Source organism: Mus caroli, unplaced genomic scaffold (assembly GCF_978045245.1).
Source record: "Mus caroli unplaced genomic scaffold, Mus_caroli_1 scaffold_18, whole genome shotgun sequence".
NCBI lineage: Eukaryota > Metazoa > Chordata > Mammalia > Rodentia > Muridae > Mus > Mus caroli.
Window position 1 is genome coordinate 48,598,176 of NW_028227273.1, and position 27,716 is coordinate 48,625,891.

At 48.3% G+C, this 27,716-nt stretch overlaps 3 protein-coding genes across 9 annotated transcripts in view; 2 read left to right on the top strand and 1 right to left on the bottom strand.

Moving 5' to 3' along the window:
* The window catches only part of Polh (DNA polymerase eta), a 33,344-nt gene extending 29,947 nt beyond the window's left edge, over nucleotides 1-3,397 (top strand). For 2 of the 3 annotated variants that reach the window (XM_085832839.1, XM_029471680.2), the window contains one exon: nucleotides 1,458-3,397. In XM_085832839.1, the coding sequence (XP_085688965.1) occupies nucleotides 1,458-2,301 (844 nt within the window). In that variant the 3' untranslated portion in view covers nucleotides 2,302-3,397. The remainder of the gene's footprint in view (nucleotides 1-1,457) is intronic. The other variant, XM_021186486.3, reaches the window with a different exon arrangement.
* A 2,079-nt stretch (nucleotides 3,398-5,476) lies between these two features.
* Gtpbp2 (GTP binding protein 2) lies at nucleotides 5,477-15,256 on the bottom strand. 5 transcript variants are annotated; one of them, XM_085832543.1, is made up of 13 exons: nucleotides 13,787-13,877; nucleotides 11,908-12,086; nucleotides 11,610-11,636; nucleotides 10,561-10,745; nucleotides 10,099-10,207; nucleotides 9,731-9,928; nucleotides 9,286-9,460; nucleotides 8,919-9,138; nucleotides 8,469-8,604; nucleotides 8,227-8,285; nucleotides 7,477-7,648; nucleotides 6,982-7,146; nucleotides 5,477-6,693 (listed from the first exon to the last, which is right to left on the bottom strand). In XM_085832543.1, exons 2-13 carry the CDS (start codon nucleotides 12,010-12,012, stop codon nucleotides 6,517-6,519), a joined length of 1,728 nt encoding a protein of 575 aa, XP_085688669.1. In that variant the 5' UTR covers nucleotides 12,013-12,086; nucleotides 13,787-13,877; the 3' UTR covers nucleotides 5,477-6,516. The 5 variants fall into 5 exon arrangements, with proteins under 5 accessions (XP_085688669.1, XP_085688670.1, XP_029327373.2 ...); XM_085832544.1 differs by lacking the exon at nucleotides 13,787-13,877 and adding an exon at nucleotides 11,231-11,372 and having other exon boundaries at nucleotides 11,908-12,024; XM_029471513.2 differs by lacking the exons at nucleotides 11,908-12,086; nucleotides 13,787-13,877 and adding an exon at nucleotides 15,233-15,256.
* A 7,292-nt stretch (nucleotides 15,257-22,548) lies between these two features.
* Mad2l1bp (MAD2L1 binding protein) lies at nucleotides 22,549-27,187 on the top strand. The gene is made up of 3 exons (XM_021149300.2): nucleotides 22,549-22,656; nucleotides 23,058-23,320; nucleotides 26,292-27,187. The coding sequence occupies exons 1-3, from the start codon at nucleotides 22,602-22,604 to the stop codon at nucleotides 26,802-26,804; spliced, it is 831 nt and encodes a 276-aa protein (XP_021004959.1). The 5' UTR covers nucleotides 22,549-22,601; the 3' UTR covers nucleotides 26,805-27,187.
* The last annotated feature ends 529 nt before the right edge of the window (nucleotides 27,188-27,716 follow it).

A 27,716-nucleotide genomic window follows, 5' to 3' on the forward strand; every position in this document is an offset into this window, starting at 1 on the left:
ATTTATAAAAAAGTTCAGTTCACCTAAAGTATTGCTTATCTAAATGAATTGACAAGTGTACAAAACTGTAACATTTGCTTTGTTCTAATTGCTTGTCCACAAATGTTAATGTTACACGGACCCGAATGATAACTGTGGCACTGTATTTATAGGAATCCTTACTTGAAAACCATTGCAGGACTACTGACAGTATCTGTTTATAATGTAAAGTATAAAGCCTGAGCACAGTGCCAGCATTTCCTTTTGCTGTTTGAGACAGTGTCTTGCTGTGGGGCGTAAGCTGGCCTTGAACTCATCATCTTTCTGCCTTGGCTCTAGTACTGAATCCCAGGCATGTGTTACCACATTCAACTCACAGGAACCTAAAATAGCATTTGCTCTTATCTGATTGAAGAACTAGCATGTATGTAGCCTGCATGTTTATATTCTGTAACATGTATGTAACATGTATGCAACCTGCGTGTTTATAATCTGAAATACATGGAGATAGATAATGAACTTTTTTTTTTTGGAGGGGGTTGGGGATTTCTTTTTTTTTTAAGTTTTTAGTTTAGTTTTGTTTCTGAGACAGGATTTCTGTGTAGCTACCATGGGCTGGCGAGATGGCTCAGTGGTTAAGAGAACTGACTGCTCTTCCAAAGGCCCTGTGTTCAAATCCCAGCAACCACATGGTGGCTCACAACCATCCGCTATGAGATCTGATGCCTTCTTCTGGTGTGTCTGAAGGCAGCTACAGTGTACTTATATACACAAAATAAATCTTTAAAAAGAAAGAAAGAAAGAGAAAAAAGATGTTTCTGAGACTGAGATTTGAAATGAAAATCTTGATAGAAAATTTTATCTTGAAAAATTCTATAATCCTGGGTTAAGATTGGAATTTTTTCACTTATTTTGTATATCCATGTAGTACATGTGGATCTCTGATGAGTTGGTCTACAAACTAAACCCAGGCTGTCTAGCTGTGGGATGTAGCTGGGAATGACCTTCCACATCTGCTCTATACCTACTCAAGTGTTGCCTTCAATAAAATTTGTGTTGCTAGGTGTGATGGAGGCACACCTTTAGTCCCAGAACTCAGGAGACACAGGGTGGTCTACATAGTTCCAGACCAGCTAGAGTTACATAGTGAGACCCTGTCTCAGGAAAGAAAACAAAAACAAAAACAAACCAAAATTTGTTGCCCCACCGCTTAATTACAGCAACTTCTGCTAAATCATGGATTCTAAGTGGTCTAGCACTAGCAGTGAGAGTGTGTTCCCCCAACAAGTCAGGAACCTGCTAGAAACTCATTCTGTTATCCCAGCCTACTTTATATTAATATGCTACACAATAATGGCTGTGAAATGCTGGAGTAAGAATAATTTCCTTTCATAATAGAACCAGAGTTGTAATTTATTGGATCTGAGCTCTTAAAACAGTGACTCGGTAACTTCCTTGTTGTGTTCCTTTGTACCCAGGTCCCCTCCTCTCACGATGCTCTTCCTCTGTGCTACCAAGTTCTCTGCGGCTGCCCCTCCAGCTTGCATGGATATCACTGCGTTCCTGAGTAGTGACTCAAGTTGTCAGCCAAAGGTGCCAATTGCCAGCTCTGAGACTAGGACCCAGGCACCTGGCCCAGCTGTACCAACCTCTAAAGAGGCAGCCACATCTCTAGCATCTTTTTTTCAAAAAGCTGCCAAAAAGCAGAAAATGAAAGAGACTTCCTTTGTACCTGTTAACACAGCCACAGAGAAGTTATCATCCAAGCCTTCACTTGTGTTCCAAAGCAGCCAGACCACAGGAAGTCAGTCTTTCTTTAAGCAGAAGAGCCTGCTGCTCCAGCACACACAGCTGAGGGACTCTGCAACTCCTGACCCTCCACAGGCCAACCCTGAAGTGCAACCAAACTGTCTGCCAACAGAGTGTGTAGCCTGTGGTCCTGACGATGGAGTGTTGAAGCCGGTATCCTCTAAAGCAGTGTCTACAGAAATGAATGTGGCTGGGGACAGTCCAAACATGCCGGATTCTCCAGCTTACAAATCTCAGGAGGTGGCCCAAAGGGCCACTGAGGACCACGTGCTCTGTGAGAAGTGTGACTCCCTGGTTCCAGTGTGGGACATGCCAGAACACATGGACTACCATTTTGCATTGGAGTTGCAGAAGTCTTTTTTGCAGCCTTGTACTTCAAAACCCCAGGCTATTCCTGCCATGTCTCCTCAGGGCAAAAGAAATCCCAAGAGTCCCTCGGCTTCCAGTAGTAAGCGCCTTAAGCCCCACGGCATGCAGACACTGGAATCGTTTTTTAAGCCACTGGCGCATTAGTGCTGCCCGGGGCGTCAGGAGAGCGTTACTATTTTATTTCTAAGGGATGGGATCGCGCTGACTGCTCAAGGGGAGTATGACATTTCTAATACAAAGTTAGGGGTGTTTTCTTCCAGTGGGATTCTGCTCCTGTTGCTGATCCATGCTTTTCCTCTCTAGGGAGATAGTGTCATAAAAGGTATAAAGAACCTTGGCAAGCTCACTCGCTTCCTATAAAACTAACTAAGGACTAAACGGAGTTAGGAGTACAACCCAAAAAAACTGTAAAAGAAAGGGGGAAGTGGGGCTGGAGATAGAGCTCACTTGTCTAGGACGGCTTGTGCAAGGCCCCATGTTTCCCGGTTCTGGGAGGAAAACGAGGACTATTAAGATGGGCAAGTGCAAACGGCCAAAGTAATGGATTTAGCAGTCTTTCTCAGCCTGCTGTTGGGATTAAATCTTTCAGGCTTTTCTGATAAATTACATGACTTTGAATTACGTATGAAACCAGGTAGTAGGTTTAATGGATAGGAAAACAGACAGCATAGATATTTTTTCCTACATAAATATAAATCAACTTACTTTTTTTTTTTTTTTTTTTGGTTTTTTGAGACAGGGTTTCTCTGTGTAGCCCTGGCTGTCCTGGAACTCCCTTTGTAGACCAGGCTGGCCTTGAACTCAGAAATCTGCCTGCCTTTGCCTCCCGAGTGCTGGGATTAAAGGCGTGCGCCACCACACCCGGCTCCTCAACTTACTTATAAAGTGGGTCTTTGAAAGATTTGAAATTCACCGCGTTTAGCGGGAAATGACCCTGTCCTTTGACTGTAGTGTGTAGCTTCTTCCCTGGCTAGGTGTGTAGCTTCTTAAAAGCAAGAACTCTTGCAGTGCCTTACATGTAATATGTTCTTGATGTTGGTTGAATGTATTAAATTAACCACACTGAGACAATAAAAATGTACTCTTTGAGGCCTGCCTTGCATACTTTTAATGTTCTGTTAATGTAAAAAAGCGCTTACCGGTGAGTTTCCTGACATTGGGTTGGGTAGGCTAGACTTGTCAGAGCTATGATCCTGCAGTTTGTCAGAGCTATGATACTGCAGTTTCCTGTGCGCTGAGATCTAGGTGCATGGTGCCTGTCCCACTGTCACCTACCTCTCTTTTTTTTTTTTTTTTTTTTCCGAGAGACAGGGTTTCTCTGTATAGCCCTGGCTGTCCTGGAACTCACTTTGTAGACCAGGCTGGCCTTGAACTCAGAAATCCACCTGCCTCTGCCTCCCGAGTGCTGGGATTAAAGGCGTGTGCCACCACGCCCGGCCTTCACTTACCTCTCTTAATTGTAGGAGTTGTAAAGTAATCATGTTCTTAAGTGCTTTGGTACACGTTTGTAATCCCAACAGTTTAGAGGGTCTCGAAAGGGGAATCAGTCTGGAGTTGAAATCATCCTTGGTGAGACAACCTGGGCTACATGAGAGACACAGATTAGGATGTAACCCAGTGGGAGAGTACTTGCCTAGCGTGACTTTTACAAAGAGAAACGTAACAAGCCAGGATGTGACCGTGGTAATCCTAGAATTCTGGAGATGGTGGCAGGTGGATATGGAATTAAATTCCAGGCCAGCTTGGGTAATACAATGAGACCTTGAATCCAAAGGCAGAAGCACTGTAGCAGAAACTCAGGTGTCTTAGACTTAGACACCTTCGAGATAAGTTGGAGGAGTCAGGTGGAGGATGGCTTGTGGACCAGTAGAGGGCAGAGTTAACAGTATGCCTTGTTCATTGGGCAGAGCTGCCCTATTGTACAGTCTATGGGATTAGTGCTCTAAACAGTGCTGAGAAAGTAGCATTGTGCTACAAGATGACCTCGCTTTCCTCAGTGCTCAGAGCTCCTAATAAAAGTTTTACCCACAAGCTTCTTAATAATTAAGCCAGTGGTATTCTCAGGATGGGGTTTCTCTGTGTCCTCACGGTCCTGGAACTGGCTTTGTAGACCAGACTGGCCTTGAGTTCACAGAGATCTGCCTGCCTCTGCTTCAAGTGATGGGATTAAACGTGCACCTTTAGGGCTGGAGGATGGCTCAGTGGTTAAGAGCACTGACTGCTCTTCCACAGAGGTCCTGAGTTGAATTCCCAGCAACCATATGGTGGCTCACAACCGTCTGTAATGGGATCCAATGCCCTCTTCTGGTGTCTGAAGAGAGCAGTAGTGTACTCATATATATAAAATAAATCTTAAAAAACAAAAGGTGCACCTTTAATAAAAACTTTTTTTAAACCATACCAGATAGTGGTGGCACATACCTCTAATCCTAACTAAAGGAGAGGCTGAGGTGGGAGGACCACTGAGTTAAGGCTACATAGCCAAGAGCCTATGTCAAAGTACAAAAATAGGGTTTGGAAAGATAGCTCATTGGTTGGTACCTAAGATTCAGAAAGGCCTAGATCCGGCCTTAGTATGTATGGTATTAAAGCAGCCATGAGCCATGCTTGCCACCCCAGCATTTGAGAGGTACAAATGACCGGAGCTGAAGGTCATGGTCAGCTAGAGACGCCCACCTCAAAAAAGGCTCTGCAGGCCAAATGCTATGTAGACTTGGGCCACGTGTGTCATTTGTTTTGCTAGGACTAATACTCAGAGTCCTTACTTCTGCAGTAGACATTAGCATAGGCCCTGTTTAATGTGGGATAGTCGGAAAGCCTGGGACTAGAGCTCAGTCTGGTATCTGGCTAGCACATACAATGCCCTGGATTCCAAAATGTCTGATAGTCTGAACACAACTAGGAGGGACTGAGGACTAGCTAAAGTGGCCCTTGATACCTCAAGAATCTAGGCTATAAATGAGAAATGTGAGGGCTACGTGACCACCCACCTCTGGTACTCTGAAGAGAGAGTTCGCTCACTTGCCGCTGACAGGCACACAACGTGGTACGTACAATGGCTAGCTATTTGAGCCGAAAAGCCCTTTTTACTTTATACTCTGCTCAAAGAATGATGCAAAACAAATCACAACACACATGATATGGCTCCTATGATCCAACACTGAGCCTATGGGGGAGGGGACAAGAACAGCCAATGAGATGATAGATGACTCCTTTCCCGATTATTCAGAGGTCAATGGAAGGGTGTGACTTGCTTCTAATCCTGCCAGGAATCTAGCCTTGGAGGTTGAACCTGTGTCTTAAGAATAAGCACAGAGTGTCCAATAAAACATTTTTATTCTGTACAATATATGTGTGTATTTAAATATATATACATATATATATATATCTATTATGCAGAGAATCTTCCAACAAATCCCTGAGTTCATGGGAACCCAGGATGCTAACAAAGGGCAAGGTGGGCATCCACGCCTAGGACAGGAAACAGGACTTCCCCTCTCCTCCTGGGTCCCAGCAACAGAGGGAAGGGGTGATCACTACAAATTACTAAAACAAGAAAAAGTTTTACGTAAGAGCAGGATTGGGGATGAGGATCCCAGGAGGCACAAACTGGGTCAGGTCCTATGGCTACCACACAATCTGAGAAAGCACGGAAGCCAACATAACTGGAAGGAGAGAAACTGACATGCAGCTGGCCTTTGGTGTGCCAAGCCTGAGCAGCCCCACGCCTGAGCCAGCACCACAAATAGCACCAAGTGAGGCTTATAACAGGAGGGTCTGGGGAAGCGGCCCTTGAGAGAAGGAAATGAAGCAGGAATATGCATCGGGACTCAACCCAGGATAGGAGCACAGTCTGTCTTGGTCTCTGTGCCATTGCTTCAGTCCCTGGGTCCACCAGATGGCTAGAGCACTGTCTTTTATCCACAGTCAGGTAGAGCTAGGTAACTTACGTGGCCTTGAGAGGAGGTATAAAAAAAGAAGTGCTGACAAGGGCCACCCCAGTTGTTGACAATTCCTGAAGTGCAGAGATGACACTGGTGAGTCATGCCTGGTCCTGATAGTGGGCCAAGATGGCTATGTTCTGCTCCCTCCAGCAGACAAGACCATGCAGCTGCAGGGTTAATGACCCAACCAGGGGAGCACACAGCTGCTGAGCACTGCCCTGAACCATCTTCTCCCACAGGACTGCCCCTCCCTGGCCATACCAAACTTGACACCTCTCCAGGAACGTGGCCGGAAGCAAGCGGCAGCAGACACTCCTCTCCCTAGCCTATTAACACACAGAGCCGCCAACAGTGGGCAGCATGGCCGGAAGTCACCTCATGTATTGTAGGACAGCAGTAGAGCTGTTTGGATGACTCAGAAGCCCATGGTGGCCTGGGCCTCTCCTGCTGTGATGGCTTGTACATCCGTGACATGACCGATGCCCTTGGTCACACCCTCCCGGAACAGCAGTTTGGCGCCCACCTTCAGGTATTCTGGGTGTTTCAGGAAACGGAAACGTACCACTGCCTTCTCCCCTGTCCGCAGCTTGTCCTTCAGGAGAAAAGTGGTCACGGCCCAGGCAGGTGCCTCCCATCCCATCATTCTCTGCCAGCCTGGACTCTACCTGTGTGTGAGCCTCCCATCCCATCATTCTCTGCCAGCCTGGACTCAATCTGTGCAGGCCCCAGGTAGGCTGCTCCCCACCCTACAGGAAGGAGCCTTTGCTCCCGTTATGTGACCAGGGACTCTCAGCCAGGTCTGGTGTTAGGCTTCCCTCCTTGGATGGAGTCAGAATACAGACTTCCCTGAAGAAGTGGGACCCGGCTGGGTCCCTCTCACCTTTGCGTGGATCTTTTCCACCACTGCTGTTTGACGTACGTTGCCCACATGTACTGTCACCTGGAATCCCCGCCGAAAGGTGGTGGCATGGAACAGTAGGACTATCTCTGCCTCGAACACTGAGCAGATGGTGGGATTCATCTCAGGACTCACCATCACCATGCCCTGGGAAGGAGCAGTCCAAGGTTCACAAAGGCACACCTGCCATTAGACCCTTTCCAGCCACTCCAGACCCTTCAGCGTTCCTGAATCCCCTTCCCTCCTCCACACCTCCTAAGAAAGGCCTCCAAGAGGAGGGCACCGTGGGAATTTAAGGACCTGTGTTCTGAGCATCCTACGCTCTTTCAGTAGTCTATATAGCCAGGCCTACACTCCTAAGTTAGAGACTGTATTTCCTTGAATTTCTGCATCTTGTGAGACAGATAGATGCTTCTCACTCAGTAGACAGTCTTCTAGACACCTCGGTTCCCTCTCCAACCCATTTGTCCATCTCACCTTGCGAAGCAATGCACGGTCAAAGTCTCCAAGGGCTAGTGTAGCAGCCTGACCAGCTCGAAGAACACGACACGCAGAGCGGTTGCGCTGAATACTGCATACCCTCAGCTCCAAGAAACAGCCATCATCTGTCGGGCCTACCACCAGCTGGTCCCCCTCGCGGCAGATCCCACTGCAGCCCAGACAGCAGGTGGCAGTGTCAGTATAGCTCCCTCTGACTTCTTTGCCAAAGTCACTCAAAACACTCCTGCCCTTCTGGGCTTAAGTCCCTTGAATTAGGCAGGGCAAAGGAACCCTACATTCCAGCTAGGAAGTAGGGAGGTGACTGCCTTTTCCAGCCTAGCATTCGGATTCTGAGGGCCAGCAGTAATGGCTGGCAGAGGTATACCTGTGGCTTGGCTAACACCAGGTCCCTAAAGGGACAGTTTTACCCTTAGGGTTCACCCTATGGTTCATTAAGAGTCTCTTCATTTCCCTGCTTTGAGATGCTAGCTGAATGCAGTGTCTTCCTAGAGCCCATGACACATCTGTTCTAGGGGCCTTGGAGAGCCCCCTAAAGCAGCAGTACCCATCTCCCCTCTGTAAGCCAGGAGTCCTGGGCTTCCTCCGGCTCTGAGTGCGAAAGCTAATCTGCAAACAGGCACATCCTGTGGATTAGCACCGTCCAACCCCAGGGGCTCCTTCATGCAAGAGGTCTTCAGGAACAAGTGAGGGCTGGACAGAGTGGGAAGCGAGTGACGAGGCAGTCACCTGGACAGTGTTCCTCCAACCACAGTCCCCACCTCTGGGACTGTGTAGATTTCATCCACCTAGAGCCAAAGAAAACTGTCAGTGTCCTGCCACCAGCTTGGAGGCCCAAGCTTTGTAACTATGCTCAGGCTTTGTCAGAACTGGGCCAGCCCCCCCAACCCCCACCGGCCTCCATCCCACCCGCCCCCACTCCCCCCCCACAGCCCCTATCCCGCCCGCCTTCTGTTTGTTGGCCCAGCCACCTGGAACTCTGTCAACTGTTGCATGAGCTCCTCCTGCTCCTTGCTGTTGGTGAGCGGCGGCAGGATATTCAGGAAGACTTTAAGAAGGTCCAGGCTCTCTCCAGACACACTGGACAGTGTAAATATAGGGGTGACACTGTGGAGAGACAGATGCATGGATGAAAATACTCTTGACAGGAAGCAGTAGCCAGAGGCCCGCCCACCCACGAAAAAAATGAGCAGAGCCCCTTTCTGACTGTGAGCAAGCCAGGAATGTGGACGGCTAGTGTCTCGAAGGTTCCAGACATCAACAAAGCTCCAGGTTAGCTCCCTCCCACAATCCCACAATCTCTGGAAGAAGCCAGCGAACTGAATGACAATGACCTGGCCATGGAGGTGGAACACTATGCTCCTGGACCCCAGGCAGCCTTCCCTGTCCACCAAGGCTTTAAGGGAGAGAGGCAGGCTCACTTGGGTGACTGGGCAAACTGCTGGGCAGCAGTGACAGCATCATCCTCAGAGGTGACCAGCATGGGGACCTTGTGGCAGCCAGGCTGCTTGAGGACCCGCTCCAGCTGGCGTACTGTCCTCTCCACTGTGGTCTTAGCACACAGGTCCACTTTACTGACCACGATGAAGAAGGGCACTTTCAGGGCCAAGGCCAGCCCCAGGTGTTCCCGTGTGGTGCCGGCTGCCTCGGGGGAGGAGGCAGGTGGCAGGAGAGAGAATTTGGGAAAGGAAAAGGAAGGGTTGGTGCTGCTCCCAGCTCTGAGGGGGCTCAGGGCAGGAGAGAGTCAGCTCCTCCCGTTGCCCCGCCCCTCTGCTCAGTGTCTCCTACCGATTCCAGTGTTGGCACTGACGAGGAGCAGGGCACAGTCGGGGCAGTAGGAGGTGAGGCCAAAGATGGTGGTGTGCAGGTATTTATGGTGGCCCGCCAGGTCAATGAAGGTGATCATCTTGGAGCTGCTCTCACAGATCTCTTCTGCAGTCCGTGAGTCGCTGTAATTCACCACCTAGCCCGGGGCCAGGGCTCTCAGTGTCCCTGTGCACTCCCCACCCCTTCAGGAGTCACCAGGGTAAGTCCCTGTCTCATAACCTTTAGCCCATTTTCTATTTCACTCTGTGGATCTCGCTTGGTTTTTTTAGAGAGAGAGAGAGATGTTCACAATGCCCTCAGACTTCTCCACAGGTTACCACACCCTGCCCCCAGCCTATCCTTCGCCTCTCCCAGCCCATCCATCCTCAAGAGTCAGAGCCCACTGAGTCCCGTTGAGCCCATGCACCTCTCCCTTGCTGTTAAAGCCCAGGATCTCAAAGCTGATGCTGGAGGTTCGGCCAGACTGAATCTCATGCAGGTGGCGGAAAAGGTTGAGCCGGGCCCGGCCCCGCCCGTTGTCCAGCTCTCCTTGGGTCAGGACTCCAAGCAAGGTTGACTTCCCTGAGTCCACATTCCCTAGGACGGCCACACGGAGATCTAGGAACTGGGAAGCAATTGTCAGAGGTGAGGTCCCCACTATTTCACCTCTCACTGAAGGTTAAAGGTGCTGATGGGCCCTGAACCACACGCTCAGGACCCTGGGCCAATGAAAAGCCTAACACCACAGAGCCTTCACTGGGAGAGAGGAACCTTGAGGTGTTTTCAGGGGCTCACCTGTTGGTTGTCAGGGACCTTTCGTACTAGCACCTCAGTGATCTTCCGGGGCACGTCACTGTCATAATCCACCTCTCGCTCCCGAAGAACAGTGATGTCTGCCCCAACCCTGTCACAGAGAAGACACAGCTGCCATATTTCACATAAATGCGCCCTAATCCAGCCTAGCTCTGGACCACGGGGCTCCTGACAACTCAGTGCACGTCATACCACCTCGAAATCTACGCCCGCCATTCTGCTGCCTCCACCTCTTTTGAAACAAGCATCTTCGATCAAGGGGAGTGGGAAGCCCAGACACAGTGAGGAAATGAGAGCAACAAGGTGACTCATTTTGGCTCTTTGTCAAGGAATCAAGACAGAAGGAGCCCCCCCCGCCCCCACCCCCCAAGTTCCTCCGGACCTGGCTGGCTGGGTGTGCGTGGGTCCTCCCTAAAGTCGGGGCAGGGGGAGGAGGGCGCATACTTCTCTGCCATCCGGTGCAGGGTCTTGAGGGAAGCCCGCATCTCCTCTTCAGCCAGCCCCACCAGCAGCCCATTGTCCTCTACCCCAATCTGGTAGACAGCCTCACCGCGTCCTTCCTGGAGCCGCCACTTCATTTGTGTCACCAAGTGCTCAAAGCGGTACTGAGATGGGTTCACCAGCTTCAGCTAAGGACAGATGTGGTGTCATGAGGCAAAGAAATCACGGCTGTCTCCCCCAAACCTCAAGTGTGACCCCTCCCTGTCCTGCTGTAATAGCCAGCAACTCGGTCCACTTAAAACCCCGGGGGACGGAGAGGTGGCTCCACCATTTGTTAAGAATCCATAGTGCTCTCTCAGAGGACCCAAGGCTGGTTCCCAGCACTTAGGTCAGACAGCTGACAACCTCCTTAAATGTCAGCTTCAGGGAAATCTGACACCCTACTCTGGCCTCTGAGGGTACCTGTACTCAGAAGCACATACTTAAAAATTAAAACTAGCTGGGCGTGGTGGCGCACGCCTTTAATCCCAGCACTCGGGAGGCAGAGGCCGGTGGATTTCTGAGGTCGAGGCCAGCCTGGTCTACAAAGTGAGTGCCAGGACAGCCAGGGCTACACAGAGAAACCCTGTCTTGAAAAACCAAAAAAAAAAAAAAAAAAATTAAAACTTTTCACCTGGCGGGGGGGTGGGGTGGTGGTGGAGGGGCACGTGCCTTTAATCCCAGCACTTGGGAGGCAGAGGCAGGAGGATTTCTGAGTTTGAAGCCAGCCGGGTCCAAGGAGTGAGTTTCAAGACAGCCAAGACTACCGAGAAAGCCTGTCTCAAAAACCCAGAAGAAAAAAAAAATTAAAAATCTTAAAAATATATCAAACAAACAAATCCTTCCCCTGACCACTCTAGCAGTGATTCTTTCCTTACACAGTGACCTCGGAGAGCTCGCCATGATACCATGCAGCATGAAGCCACATCATCAAGTTGGAGAGCTATCAGAGAGATCACCTCCCACTGACAAGGGCAACTCCATTCCCTTCTCCTCCCCAACGCAAGACTCACTTTATATTCGATGTTTCCATCTTCAGCCTGAAAAGAAACAGGAAGCAGTTACCATATCCTGTCCAGACCCCCATCCCTACTTCCCCTCAATTCCCAATGACCTCAGGCACAGAAAGCAGGAAGAAAGCCCAACTGGCACCTGCCAGTGCTGGCATCCGCCAAGAAGAAGTGGAAGACAGATGCTAAGCTCCCGTGTGTGGCCTCTGAGGAAAGGCCTGGAAGGACACAGCAAACCACCCGTTTATCTAAGATCAGGGTCCCAAGTCTTCAGCACTGATCTTCCTAGATACAAGCTCACCTCTCTGCCCCCACCCGCCACAGCCTCCAACGGCTGCTCGGGCTGGGGTATTTGGTTTTGGTTTCTTTTTCTGTGTTCAGGATATTGAAGCCTTTCTTTTGACATCCATCTGGTAGACACTACTTCCTTCTGGCCCCTCCCTCTCAGCTGATGCCATCAAGTGTAAGAGGCTACAGGCTCTGGAACGGAGCCAAAGTATGAACTCAGCACTGGTCACTACAAACGCCCCTGAGATAAGAGGCCCAGGTAAGAGAAGAACAGAAGTCCCAAGTTGGGACTTACCCAAACAAACCAGGAAACCTTAGGGGCAGACTCCATAAAGTGAACTCACTGTGGCTTTTTACGCCCTTTTCATGCCTCAGTGAGGTGAAACCAGGAAGCCATCACATAACCTCTTTGAACAACAGCCACCATTAGGGCTGTGTGCCACACACACCTGCCCTGCGCCACCCTCCACCCTCCACCCCCTGGACAAAAGGTTATGTATGAGCTTGACTTATACGGTCTGCCTGCCTGCGTTTCTGCGCTCCTCCTCTCTGGCCATTTTATTTTTCCGTTTCCCTCTTGGTCATCATGCTGTCTTTAAGTCCTTAGAGGTATCTTTATCCATACTGTCAACCACACCATGGAATGCGTAGGAGCTCTTTTCCCATCCACAAAGACACCTTTCTACTCTTTCTGCTGAAGGTGAATAATTAGGATAGCTGACTATAAAGATGGTAGAAAGATCATCTTGGCCAATGGTTCTCAAAGACCATTGTGGTGCTAAGACCACAACATTAGCTTGTAAGAAATGCCAAACGATCAGGCCCATCTCTCACCTACGGAATCAGAGTTCTCGGAGCAGGAGCAGCAACCTGTATCACTCTGGTGCATACTTAAAGTCATAATCACCCATTGAAGCTCTTCCCACCTTGGGTTCTCCCATCTTTGTTTTTCAAAACAAGGTTTCTCTGTGGAGCCACGGCTATCCTGTAACTTGCTCTGTAGACCAGGCTGGCCTTGAACTCAGAGATCCCCCTGCCTCTGACTCCCAAGTGATGGGATTTTTTTTTTTTTTACATTATTTTTATTTTATGTGCATTGGTGTTCTGCCTGCATGTATGTGTGTGAGGGCATCAGATTTCCTGGAACTGGAGTTGCAGACCGTTGTGAGCAGCTATGTGGGTGCTGGGAATTGGAACTGGGGGTCCTTTGGAAGAACAGACAGTGCTCTTAATCGCTGAGCCATCTCTCCAGAGTGATGGGATTTAAAGGCGAGCCCACTAGCTCCCGACTGGGTTCTCCTATTTTAAGAGGAAGGAAAATAGTCTTCTCTGCCTTGAGGACTCCCAGAGCGGGTTCATGCGGACTCTTCTCTGTGTCCACAGCCCCACAGGACAAGGAAAGGGCAGAGGGCTACGTCTAACTGTTCTCTGGTTTAATGTGTGTGGGTACTGAAGAATAGGGAAGGAACACATTGCTCTTGTCCCGGCTACTCCCCTTCTCCCTGTGGATTAAGTTTAGAAAAGCGTTGGTTACTCTGCCTGTCCTCTTTTCCCAGTACAGTGTTCCTTCCCCACTCCCAGAGTAAGTAGGGGTTCAGACATCCTCTGCTCTTCTCAAGAGGAAAGGATCCCCGGTTCCCACTAATCCAAAGGTTATGGAGGTGAAAGGGGCAGTCCCTTCCCGAGGTCCTGACACTGAAAAGGATCGTCCAGTCTTGACGATCCCGCTTTGTAGGGGTCTTGGAACAGGAGGAGGGGTTCTCTTCCCCGGTCCTTCCTCCCTTGGGTCTTGACACCGGAAAGGGGGATTCATTTTCTCTCTCCCGCCTCCTTGGAGTCTCGGGGACCGGAAGAGTAGTTCCCCATGGCTCCGCCACTTTTCAGGTGCTCACCTCTGGGGGCAGGTACGGAGGGTTGTTGGCTTTACCTCCTCTGTTCCTTCCGTTCTTCTTCTTCCCCTTTGGGCCCCCGCAACTGCTGCTACCGCCGGCCCCCCGAGCTTTGAGGTTTCCACCCATGGCCGGGCCTCCTCCGGGCCGGCAGCAGCCGCCGAACAGCTCCGATACCCGCGAGTCCATCCGCCGCTGCCACCAGCCCCCCGCCCGACCCCTCCCCCCCGCCACTGCTGCCGCCCCTACTGCCACCGCCGCGTCGGGCCAGCCGGAGGAGAGCGGGGTATGGCCCACTGTAGGCCACGCCCCTGCCTTCCCTGTCCTAGTCGCGTCAGAAAAAGCCGCAGGGCATCAAGGGATACTGAGTCCGCAGCTATGAGATTTAGTGCTAAAGAATGAGAGTTCGAACTACAATTCCCAAGAGGCATCGCTATGCGAGAGCCACAGGTGGCTTCGGGGGCGAGGGCTGCAAGCGCGCCTTGAGCGCAAAGACTAAGGGGAGTTGTAGTCGGCACCCAATTTCCCGTACTGCCAGCGGCTTCTCTTCTAGGGGCAGTAGGAAGGCTTTGTGGCCTGAGATTAGGGACAGTAACCGGAGGTGAAGGGAATTCTTATATCAGAATTGAACTGGATTTGACCTCTCGGCGCTGATCCCAGACAACAAGTTAAAAATCGGGGAGGTTGGATCTGACAGCCTGCTGGCTCCACCTCTGCCTCAGTTTCTTTCCCGACGGCTGGAGTGCTGTCGAGTGAGTCAGGGCAAAAGCTAGGGCGGAGGCAGATGGTAGTTATAGTATAATTAGAGCTGTTATTGTGACGATGATTATGCCACCCTTGCAATATAGTCACTGCTTTATTACTTGGGTGGCACAATCCGGGGGTTGGTTTTAGCAGCCCCAGGCACCGCAGTGGCCAGACACGTGTCCAGGACCCATAAAGCAGCCAGCTGCCTAAGGTTTGGACGATGCCTACTGCAAGTATCTCTCCTCCCCTTTGTTTTGAAGTTTAGCCAATCCCGGAAAACAGAATTTGGTTTAAAACTTGTCCGGAGGAGGGGCCTGGCCCCTCCTTGGGGCGGAGCTGGGGTTCCAGTTACGTTAACCACCAGGGGGCGGGGAAAGTAGCCAGGAATAGAAATTGTCCTAGAACGCCAGGGAATTGCTGATTTGTCTTTCTAGCCAAGCTGTCTCTCCTGTCCTTCAGACCTCTCAGAGCGACATAAACCAGTATACAGGCTACCAAAGGCTCAGAATGGAGAAGCAGAATTGCTGGGCACAGAGTCAGGACGCCAGGGTTCAAATTCCAGCTCCGTGGCTATCTCATGACTCACAGTATGTCCATTCCCCTCTCTTCACAAACAACCAGGTGTTCACACATAGCCAAGAAATAAAACAGCCTTTGCCTCCAGAGTTTGAAAGTTCTCCGCGGTACGGTAGGAGCACTTACCTCTGGTGTACTCTGCAGGAGTTCAGACCTGGTTGAGTCCATAACTTCTGCACAGTTCCACTTTGAAGTAGACGAGCCTATTGAACATGCAGTCGCTGTACACATTGGATAGTTTCCACACCAGCTATATAGCAAAAGAACCCAAACTTGAAAAGCCTTGCAGATCAGCCATTTACCTGGGTCTTCAGTAAAGGAAAGTAGGTGTCTTTTCTGTATGCTATCCTGTATGCTTAAGACCAGGATTGCCAGGAAAAAAAGTTTTTAGAGATGGAGACTAAAGAATTCAGTGAGACATCTCAAAGGATGGGAATAGAAAGGAAGAGACATCCCCACCCCACCGACACGTTATCACCACAAACAGGCCGGGTTCTCTCACCAGCCAGAAACCACTGCACTCAACTGATAACTATTTTTTAAATATCCACGGATCTTCCAGCAGTCACCCTTTACCACACAATTCCATCCCAGCCAATTCTCCTGAATGGATACCTTCCTTTAAGAAGGGGTGGGGCATGATATAACCCATTCTTGAACAGCCTGGCCTACCTACAGAGAGAAGTGAGGGCTGGCAGAGGAGAGAGGCCACAGGATGCCTGCCGGGAGACCAGGGTCCTGAGGAGTGGAGGTGGTGTAAGTGGCCAGTTTCCTAGACAGGTTGTTTACGAGGTGGCTGCCTATAGGATGTATATAGTGTGTGCTTATATACACATCACATGCGAATATTTTTCCTGGCTTGTAGTGAGTCACTTGCTTTTACATCTAGTACCTTTGTATGAATATGCATTTTGTGATGTCACCTTCATGTACTCTGACTTAGAGCAACCTTCTCCTCTGCTTTCTTGCTTGCCTGTCACCCTTAAGCCAACCTCATATATATATATATATATATATATATATATATATGTGTATATATATATAATTTTTTTAGGAGATTTTGAAAAGTTTTACCCTTGGAGCTAGAGAGATGGCTCAGTGGTTAAGAGCTCTTGCTGCTCTTCCAGAGGATCAGAGTTCAGGTCCCAGCACCATGTTGGGTGATTTATCACTCCTTGTAGTTCCAGCTCCAGGGAAACCGGCACCCTCTTCTGCCCCCTGAGAACACCACACTTTGGCACACAATTCCAATTACAAATATACACGTAGTTTAAATATGTGTGTGTGTGTGTATATATAAAATGTTTAATCAGCCGGGTGTGGTGGCGCATGCCTTTAATCCCAGCACTTGGGAGGCAGAGGCAGGTGGATTTCTGAGTTCGAGGCCATCCTGGTCTACAAAGTGAGTTCCAGGACAGCCAGAGCTATACAGAGAAACCCTGTCTCAAAAAAAAAAAAAAAAAAAAAAAGAAAATAAAATGTTTAATCTATATGCATGTGTGTATACTATGATATACATGTGGAGGTCAGAGGGCAACTTGCAGAAATTTATTCTGACTTGAATTCAGGTCACCAGACTTGGCAGCAAATGCCTTTACCCACTAAGCCATCTTCCTGGCTCTGGTTTGTTTGTTGGTTGGTTTTTTGTTTTATTTACACTAACAACTGAACCCAGAGCCTCCGTGCTTGATATGCGCAGTCTTCTACTGAGTTGTTCTGCTAGCTTCCTGCAGTGATTTTTCAGGTGGGTTCTGGTTTTGTTTGTTCTTTTTTTGAGACAGGGTTTCTCTGTGTAGCCCAGGCTGTCCTGGAACTCACTTTGTAGACCAGGCTGGCCTCGAACTCAGAGATCCACGTGCCCCTGCATCTTGGGTGCTGGGATGGAAGGTGTGCACCACTGTGGTCCAGCGGATTTTCAGATGTACTTTACACTCATCTCAATCCTCTTGAAACATGCCTTTTTGTAGTATGTGATAAACACAAAGTTTATTTATTTGTTTGTTTATTTATTTATTTATTTTTGGTTTTTTGAGACAGGGTTTCTCTGTATAGCCCTGGCTGTCCTGGAACTCACTTTGTAGACCAGGCTGGCCTCAAACTCAGAAATCTGCCTGCCTCTGCCTCCTGAGTGCTGGGATCAAAGGCGTGCGCCACCACGCCCAGCAGTTTATTTATTTTTTAAAGATTTATTTATTATTTAAATAATAAATAAATTTATATTTATTATAAATATATATTTATAATGTGGTATTATAAATATATATTTATAATGTAGTATTATATTATAAATACAAAATTAAAATATATAAATATATTATATAATATAAATATAATGTGTGTATGTAATAAATATTATATATATATATATATATATAAAATATAAATCCACTGCAGCTGTCTTCAGACACCTCAGAAGAGGGCATCAGATCTTGTTATAGATGGTTGTGAGCCACCATGTGGTTGCTGGGATTTGAACTTGGGACCTTTAGAAGGTCAGTCAGTGCTCCTAACTGCTGAGCTACCTCTCCAGCCCCAACACTAAGTTTATTTTTAAAAGCTCTCCCCTCGCTATTCTTCTCAAGCACTCTTCGGCACACTTAGATGACCCCCCCCCCCAGTCCTGTTCTGTCTTTTTCATTTTGAGACAGAGTCTTGCTGAGTTATCCATGTTGGCCTTGAACTTGTGCTCCATCTGCCTCAGCCCTCCAACAGGTCGTCACTGTCAGGCCTGGGATTGTCTTGTGTCACTTACATGAAGAAGTTGCCACCATCACATAGTAAGATTTACACATGCATCGTCCTGTTCTGGATTTTTAGCTTTTATTTTATTTATCCATTTCTCACACAGTGCTTGGACTAAGACTCTCGTGCATGCTAGGCAAGCATTCAACCACTGAGCTAGCTCAACACCACACTATTTTCCCCCCTCCTTTGATTTTGACAGAAAGCAGCCCTGGCTGTCCTGGAACTTGATCTGTAGACCATTCTGGCCTCAGACTCAGAGCTCTGGCTACTTCTGCATCCCAACTGCTGGAATTAGTGATGTGAGACACTATGCCTAGCTGCACAGTATTTGTGATTGTGTATGCATGTGAATGGGTTTGCACAGTACTTGTGATTGCGTATGTATGTGAATGGGTTTGTGTGTATGAGTACAGTGTCCTCAGGGGCTAGCAGAGCATGTCCAAGCCCCTGGGGGCTGATTGGGACCCACGTAGAGTGGGTGATGGGAACTGAACCCAGGAATTCTCCATGAGCAGTCTGTACTCTTAACCAGTGAACCTCCTCTCCAGCCACCCACCCACCACGGTATATTAATTGTGCTGTTACATGATGTCTTGACCTCTGGTCCCTACTTCGGGAAACTCACTCTAGTCTTGATTTCTATGACCTAGCACTTGTGTCTTCTTCTTCTTCATACTTTTTCAGGATTCCTTGGTAGGCTCCACAGGTTCTCTCTCCCATGAACCCCCAAACACTGAAGACATCAGGATCCAGCTCACTCTCTGTTTTGTATAGCCTCCCTAGATTATCTGTTTCCTTCTCACACCGACGACTCCCTCAGACCTACCTCTGTTCTAAATAGTACTCTACTATATCCAGGAGATCTTAAACTCTCCCCACGAGAAGCTGAGTTTATCTTTTCTCCTTACTTCCCCATATGCCTACATCTCTTTTTTTTTTTTTTTTTTTTTTTTTTTGGTTTTTTCGAGACAGGGTTTCTCTGTGTAGCCCTGGCTGTCCTGGCACTCACTTTGTAGACCAGGCTGGCCTCGAACTCAGAAATCCGCCTGCCTCTGCCTCCCGAGTGCTGGGATTAAAGGCGTGCGCCACCACACCCGGCTGCCTACATCTCGTATGTTGTCATTCATTGACTGATACAGCTGGTCCTGTGGGTGCTTGCCATGGTTTGTATCTGCTTGGCCCAGGGAGTGGCACTAGCAGAGGGTGCAGCCTGTTGGAGTAGGTGTGTCCCTGTGGGTGTGAGCTTTAAGACTCTCATCCTAGCTGCCTGGAAGTCAGTATTCTGCTAGTAGCCTCCAGATGAAGATGTTGAACTCTCAGCATCTCCTGTACCAGGCCTCCCTGGGTTGCCAAGTTCCCGCCTTGATGATAATGCCCTGAACCTCTGAACCTGTAAGCCAGCCCCAATTAAATGTTGTCCTTATAAGAGTTGCCCTGATCATGGTGTCTGTTCACAGCAGTAAAACCCTAAGACAGATCTAAAGTCAGAACCCCCCCCCCTTTTTTTTTTAAAGAAACTCTGCAGGGCTGATTGAGTGGGTGAAAGCACTTCCTGTTCAAGCCTGAATCCTGGACCCCACGCAAGACAGGATCTCAGTATGTGTGCGGTGCGGGCTTGCCTCATGGCCTCCACCCCACCTCCTAAGTGCTGTCCACTGCCTGGCTCTGCTTAGCTGCTTCTTCTTCTTTTTAAGATTTGTATATTATTATACATAAGTACACGGTAGCTGTCTTCAGACGTACCAGAAGAGGGAGTCAGATCTCATTACAGACATTTGTGAGCCACCATGTGGTTGCTGGAATTTGAACTCAGGACCTTAGGAAGAGCAGTCAGTGCTCTTAACTGCTGAGCCATCTCGCCAGCTCTCTGCTTATCTTCTTGATGGCCACTTTCTATTCCTTCTCCTCTTCAAACCCAATGCTAAATTAAATTATATTCATGAAACATCTGTCTTTTGTTTGTTTGTTTTTGTTACACGACGGTTTCTCTGTGTAGCCCCCGTTGTCCTGGAATTAGTTTTGTAGACCAGGCTTGTCTTGAGCTCTGCGATCCACCTGCCTCTGCCTCCCCTGTGCTGGGACTAAAGGTGTGTACCACCATCTCCACTGAATGGACATCTTTCTAAATGTCTCTAGGGTTCACTTAATTTCCCACCACCTGCTGGGATGACCCAAGTTCAAGCTTCTTTGAATACACATTTTGGGGCTGGAGAGATGGCTCGGGTTAAGAACACCAGCTGCTCTTCCAGAGGTGCTGAGCCTCTGACTCCAGCACTTTGGAGATACAGGATGGAGGCTGTGGGGAGGTTCTAGGTCAACCTTGATTACATAGGGAGTTCAAGGCTAGCCTGGGCTAAATGAAATCCAGTCTCCAAATACAAAAATGAATAAATATATAAAGCCAAGCACAACTCTTTACAACTATAATCCCAGCCTTTGGGAGGCTGAGCAGGGGATCCTGCTGATGAAGGCCAGCCTGAGCACCATGGCAAGTTTGAGGCAAGCCTGTGCTACATGAAATTCTCTCTCAATAAACAAATGTCCTTCCTGCTAAAAACATCTGTCTGACTACCATATGCTATAAATTGTATCGTTTTATAGTGAATACAAATTTTCTATTTTTTTAAAATAAATTTTATTTTATATATATGATGAGTAGCTGTTTTCAGACACACTAGAAAAGGACATCAGATCCTGTTGCAGATGGTTGTGAGCCACTATGTGGTTGCTGGGAATTGAATTCAGGACCTCTGGAAGAGCAGTCAGTGCTCTTAACTGCTGAGCTATCTCTCCAGCCCCAAACTTTTAGAGAAGCCTAATGGCTCAGTAATAGAAAACAAAGGCTTAGTAGTTTCTTTTTTTTTTTTTTTTTTTGGTTTTGGTTTTTCAAGACAAGGTTTTTCTGTGTAGCCCTGGCTGTCCTGGAACTCACTTTGTAGACCAGGCTGGCCTCGAACTCAGAAATCCGCCTGCCTCTGCCTCCCGAGTGCTGGGATTAAAGGCGTGCGCCACCACGCCCGGCTGGTTTAGTAGTTTCTTGTTTCTTGGGAGTAAATATCAAGTCAGTATATATTTCTACAAGAGACACAAGTACATCTATTTTATTAGTATGCAAATTTGATTTGGTCTTTAGTTAATGATAAAATTGTATGTACAATTAAAAAATTGTATGTACAAACGTTAAAAAAACGTTTTAGGGATCCATATGCATGTTAGTCACTTGGGGTAGGCTGGGGTTTCATTTTTTGTAATGCTGGGAATCAAGCTCAGGATTCATGTACTCTATAAACTGAACCCGTGTCTCCAGTCATGTCAATAGCCAAGTTTAAAATGAACTTCTTTGCCCGGCAGTGGTGGCGCACACCTTTAATCTCAGCATTTGGAAGGCAGAGACAGGCATATTTCTGAGTTTGAGGCCAGCCTGGTCTACAGAATGAGTTCTGGACAGCCAGGGCTACATAGAGAAACCCTGTCTTGAAAAACAACAACAACAACAACAAAGAACTTATTTATTATCATTACATGTTTGACCTATATACACCCCCCCTCTTTTGACACAGAGACTCTCAGTATAGCCCTGGCTATCCTGGAACTCACTCTGTAGACCAGGCTGGCCTCAAACTCTAGATCTACCTGCCTCTGCCTCCCCAGTGCTGGGATTAAAGCTGATATCACCACACCCAGCCATAACATGTTAATGTAATCTTGTAACCTCCCCACTTTGTGTTTGTGAGTGAGCCTGTCACATAGTGGTGTAGAGGGACTCTAGTCTCTCCTTTCACTTTGTGGGTCTTGTTTGAACTCAGGTCATCGAGCTTGGCAGCAAGCTTCCTTATCTCTGTGGAATCTCCCGGGATTCCTTCCTGCCCTACTTTGAAAAAGCTTCTTCATCCCTCTATGTGAGATCAAGTTCAAACTTCACTTGGGAAGTCCTGTCATGACCTTGATGCAGTTTATCTATTACCACCCTAACAATTCAGGCAGGCCTGGAACTCAGGAACTCTGCCTCCTGAGTGCTGGGATTAAAGGCGTGCACCGCCACTGTCCTGCTAAAAACCTTAACTCTTTATAGTATTATAAGGGTCTATGACGGGCATGGTGGTGCACGCCTTTAATCCCAGCACTTGGGAGGCAGAGGCAGGCGGATTTCTGAGTTCGAGGACAGCCTGGTCTACAAAGTGAGTTCCAGGACAGCCAAGGCTATACAGAGAAACCCTGTCTCGAAAAACCAAAAGAAAAAAAAAAAAGGGTCTATGATTTGCTCAAGAAAGATAACCCAGACTCAAACAGTATGTAAACACAAAGAGTGTTTTATTCTGCAGAAGTCCAACATGCTGGGGTCTCCCATTACCAAGATAGAGAGATTCCGAAGTGAGCTCAAAGGCTGGATTTAAAGCACTATTAAGCGAATTCCAGGGAGGGGTAGATGAATTTCTAGTTTACTTAATCTTGGCTCTATCTCTAAGGACATTCCAGAATGGGGGTTTGGGGGCGGGGTGGGTGCTGGAAACTATTGCTGAGAAAAAAAAAAGAAGGCATCCCCAGCCCCAGGGGACGACTGGGTCGCCTAAGTGGGAGGGGCCAAGAGCTCCCTGGCCTGGGTGTGGTTCAAGTCATCTCCAACCTCCACCATTCAGCGACTGCGCTGAGTCCCTTCTGGCTGCTAAGAGCCGGAAGTGGAGCTTAAGCTTCCCATGATTCTTTGCGGGGCGTCTATTTTAACCGCAGGACGACTAGGCTGGCAGTCGCGATGGCTGCGTCCGGTGAGGAGGATATGTCGGAACTGTCCCCTGCTGCTCCTCCAAGTAAGGCGTGGGATCCATAACGTGGGGACTCGTTTCTTCCCTGCTGCTACCTCCCCAGACGCATTTAGTGGCTGGCGTTTCCTCCGTCGTTCCTTTCTGTTCTTGTTCCCAGTGTCTCAGTCCACCCTGTCTCTGCAAGTCACTCCCTCGCCCTTAAGTGGAATTGTTTTCCCTGCCCTGTCCCTTTGGGTGTCCTGGCCCTGACACTTCATACCGAAACATTAATCTCTGTCTTCTAAAGCCCCCTTTCCTGTCCCTGATTGCATTTAGATCGTCCCCGGCCAGTATCAGGTTTCCTGTCACCTATGGGAGTGTCTGCTGATGGAGCCCCTGGGAACGAGAAGACTAACGCTGATTTTGACAACCCCTCCCCTTTCTTTACCTTTTCATTTACGGACTAGATTTGGATTGGTATGAGAAGCCGGAAGAAACTCACGCTCCTGAGGTAGATCTTGAGACTGTCATCCCGCCAGCCCAGGAACCTTCCAATCCTGCGGAGCCCTTTTGCCCAAGAGACCTGGTGCCGGTGGTGTTTCCTGGGCCTGTGAGCCAGGAAGACTGCTGCCAGTTTACTTGTGAACTTCTCAAGCATATCATGTACCAGCGCCATCAGCTCCCTCTGCCCTATGAACAGCTGAAGCACTTCTACCGGAAAGCTCCCCAGGTATGTGCAGGCTTTCTGAGAAAATTGATGGGAAGACTTTGTGGCTCACAGATGATGGAGAAGTAGAAAAGTGACCTAAGATGTCTTCAGTCTCCGTGCAAGTCTAGGCTTTTGCAGAGCCTTCCTTGCCTCATTTTCTCTGCACTTGGGTCTCTCCCTTTTTTCTCTTGTTCTTTTTCTGAGACTCTTCCTATTATCTGTTGTATGAGGATGTTATTAGTTTGTTTTTTTTTTCTTTAAAGATTTATTTATTTTATGTATATGAGTACAATGTAGCTGTACTCATGATGGCTGTGAGCCATCATGTGATTCCTGGGAATTGAACTCAGGACCTTTTCTGCCGGCTCCGCGGCCCTGCTCACTCTGGCACAAAGGTTTGTTTGTTTGCTTGTTTATTTATTTATTTATTTATTTATTTATGGTTTTCGTTGAGACAGCAAAGGTTTGTTTGTTTGCTTGTTTATTTATTTATTTATTTATTTATTCATTTATTTATGGTTTTCGTTGAGACAGTTTCTCTGTATAGCCCTGGCTGTCCTGGAACTCACTTTGTAGACCAGGCTGGCCTCGAACTCAGAAATGTGCCTGCCTCTGCCTCCCAAGTGCTGGGATTAAAGGCATGTGCCACCACCACCCAGCTAATTTTTTTTCCAAAACAAGATTTCACTATGTAGTTTAGGCTGGTCTCTGAGACCTGGCTACCTCAACTTCCCCCAGTGACTTATGGCATTGCAGGTGTGCTATAACACTTCTGGCCTTTCCTTAGTCTTCATGGTCTCCATCTGCCTCTCTATGTCTCTGTCTGTCTCTTTCTGTTCTCCCCCCTCCCGCCCCCTGTCCCAATCCATACCTCCCTCTCTCTCCGCCTCCCCTCCCCTCCTGGGAATCCAAGGCCCCTCTCTGACAGGCTAGACAAGTCTCTTACTGAATTACATCCCCAGACCTGAACCAACTCTTTACATTTGAATTTCTTTTTCTCACCACATTTTCACCTCTGTTTCTGGTTTTGTTTTAATGTGTTTTCTTGGGAGGATTTCTAGACCTCAGATTCTAATGATTTTCTTCATCTTCATCTATCAAAACAGGGTTTCTCTGTGTCACCTTGGTTGTTCTGGAACTCACTCTGTATAGACCAGGCTGGCCTCAAACTCAGAGAGAGATCCACTTCCTCTGCCTCCCGAGTGCATGAGCCATCTCCTGGTCTGATTACCTTGTGAATTTCGCTGTTCCTCCTACTTCAGCCTGGGCGCTGGGATTACTGCCACCATGCCCTTCAGGACCGTGAAATTCTACTTTTTTAAGGGTCTCCCCCACCTCCCATTTCCCTTGCTCCTTAAAGTGTCTTTCGGAATCCCTTTTCTCTTTGTTTCTTTTGGCTTTTGCTGTTGGTTGTCCTATGTTGGAAAGTTTTACTCTATTTGGTAAATATTTCAGAATAAACCATTGTCTGATGCCTGAGCCTTATGAGTTAATTATACTATAAGGAGATCTCTTTGGAGAACTCACTGAGGGCCAGGTATGGTTCTCTAACCCCAGCAGTTAAGAGAGAGGCAGGCAGACCTCTGAGTTCTAGGCCATCCTGTTTTTTATTGGCAATTCCAGGACTGCTGGGGTACATAGGCAGACCTCATTTTAGGAAGCAAGAGAGAGCCGGGTGGTGGTGGTGCACGCCTTTAATCCCAGCACTCGGGAGGCAGAGGCAGGCAAATTTCTGAGTTTGAGGCCAGCCTGGTCTACAAAGTGAGTTCCAGGACAGCCAGGGCTACACAGAAACCCTGTCTGGAAAAACCAAAAAAAAAAAAAAAAGAGAGAGAACAAGAGACCAACCCATAGTATTAGAACTCTGCCGGGAGAATTTCTTCACACGGGTGTTTGTTCAGTACTGCCCCTGTGCCTTCTGCAGTGCCTCGACTACCTAGGGTTCTGTAGTGTGGACTTGCTTCTTGCTTCTTGCCCTTTTCTAGCAGTTGATAATCAGCTCTCTTAATACACACACACAACTGTAGTGCTAGGCCCATCTACTTTTTACCTTCTCAAGCTTCCTGTCTTTTGCCCCACATTGTGTATTATTCTGCTCTTTAGCTCCTTTCCTAGGAGTTCTTTCTAACTTTTTCTCCTTACCTTACTGAATTTCTTTATACAGTATTTAGGAGGAAGCGGGTATTAATAACTGCAATTGAGTGAGTGGGTGTGCATGTGTGCATGCAGGGGTGCTGGTGCTGGGTACTGCTTTCCGCCTTACCGCCTGACACAGGGTCTCACTGAGTCAGTAGCATGTAGGCTGGCCGACAAGCTCTCAGGACTTGTCTCTGCCACACAATTCTGGATGTGACTGGGTCTTGAGGATTAAAACTCAGATCTTTGTGCTTGCAGAATAAGTGCTTTTACTGAGCCATCTCCCCAGACTCAATAACCATGTGTTCCAATTGCTGTGTTCAGTTGATTAAAGCAAACCTCCCCCATTCTTTTACACTCCAGCATAACGACAAAGCAATTGCTGCTTCTATGCTGCCAAGTCTTATGCTATATGTGGTTTTAATTGCTGCGTGTGTGCCACGTGTGCACCACGCATGTTTGGATACATGTGCCACAGTGCACCTGGAATGGTCAGAGGAGAATTTTGTGGAGCCATTCTTTCGTGCCTTTACTTGGGCTCTGGGGCTGAGGTTCAGGTCACCAGGCTTGTGCCGCAAGCCCCTTAACTTGCTGAGCCCTATCACTGCTCTCTGACTACTCCCATTGCTTATATTTTGGTGTCCTCCAGCTTTCCTACCGTCCTTGCTATTCAAAGGCTTAGGAGAATCATAGTTTTTATGCTGGTTGTATTTTCTTTAACTTAATGCTTCCTAATGAAACCCAACATCAGCCATCCAATTGGTCATTTTATGGGCACAACTCTGTGGCGCTCCTTCAAAGGCCGCCTGCTCCTGTCCATTATGTTCTTTAGGTCCATCTTTCTTTGTCTTTACAGGCAGAGGACACAGCAAGGAAGAAAGCTTGGCTCGCCACAGAGGCGAGGAACAGGAAGTGTCAGCAGGCTTTGGCGGAGCTGGAGAGCGTCCTCAGTCACCTACAAGACTTCTTTGCCCGGACACTCGTACCACAAGTGTTGATCCTTCTTGGAGGCAATGCCCTCAGCCCCAAAGAATTCTATGAACTCGACCTGTCCAGGCTGGCCCCGTTCAGTGTGGACCAGGGCCTGAACACGGCGGCTTGCTTGCGTCGTCTCTTCAGAGCCATCTTCTTGGCCGATCCATTTAGCGAACTGCAGACTCCCCCGCTCATGGGTACCATTGTCATGGTTCAGGGCCACCGTGACTGTGGAGAAGATTGGTTTCAACCGAAACTGAACTACCGGGTGCCCAGCCGGGGCCACAAACTCACGGTGACACTGTCATGTGGCAGACCTTCCGTCCCAACCATGGCTTCAGAGGATTACATTTGGTTCCAGGCACCGGTGACACTTAAAGGTTTCCATGAGTGAAGGTCTAGGGACAATGGCTGAATTCTCTCCCCTTCTTGTGCTAGGGCACCCATCTTCCCGCTGAGGGAGGAGGAAGGCTCTGTCCTGGCCATGTGCCTTCTCTCCCCAGACTTCCTGGTGACTGATGGTGTGTGGCTGGGGCTGTGATAATTGTCATCAAGCAAAGTCCCCCGAATCAGTGATTGGCTCCCAGAGGCCCCTGCACCAGGAGGATCTGTTTGGGAGTAGACAGCAAGGCTGTCAGTCAATCCCTCTAATGGAGGTGGTCCCTCTCTTCTGCTTCATGCTATGGATTTTCAGAACTGTTGTCAGGATGATAATGTGGGTGTTACTCATGATTTTAAATGATGAGATGAATAAAGCTGTGTGAAATTTTCCTAAAATTTTTGATTTAGATTTTTGGCCTCGAGGCTCCAGGGTTGTTGCTGCTGCTATTTTGCTTTCTGTTTTTGGAGGTCTCTTGTGCAGGAGAGGATAGCCTTGACCCTCAGCTTCTCTTTACTTCCTGAATGCTGGGGTCCTTGGCATAAGCCTCCCTACCCAGTTTACTTGGTTCTGGGATTGGAATCCAGACTCTCATTCATGGTAGGCAAGCACTGAAGGTGTGTCCGAGGCTCAGACTTATGATCTTCTCCGACTTCAGAATTTGCTTGCAGGTTCACATCTCTACAACCAGCAAGCGTTTGTTGTTGCCTGGGCCTGTTATACTTCAAGGATTCCATGGTTTTTTGCTAATGGTTTGGGTTTTTCTTCTTCTTTCTTAGTCCTAGTTTGTGAGCACACTTTTGTCCAACTTCTTTCCACTGCTCGATGGCTCCCTCCATTGCTCTTGGAGGCAGCTCCTGGCAACAAATTGAGGCCAAAACCCCTGCCCTGCTGAAGGAGATGCTGGATTACAGTCCTTAGAGTATA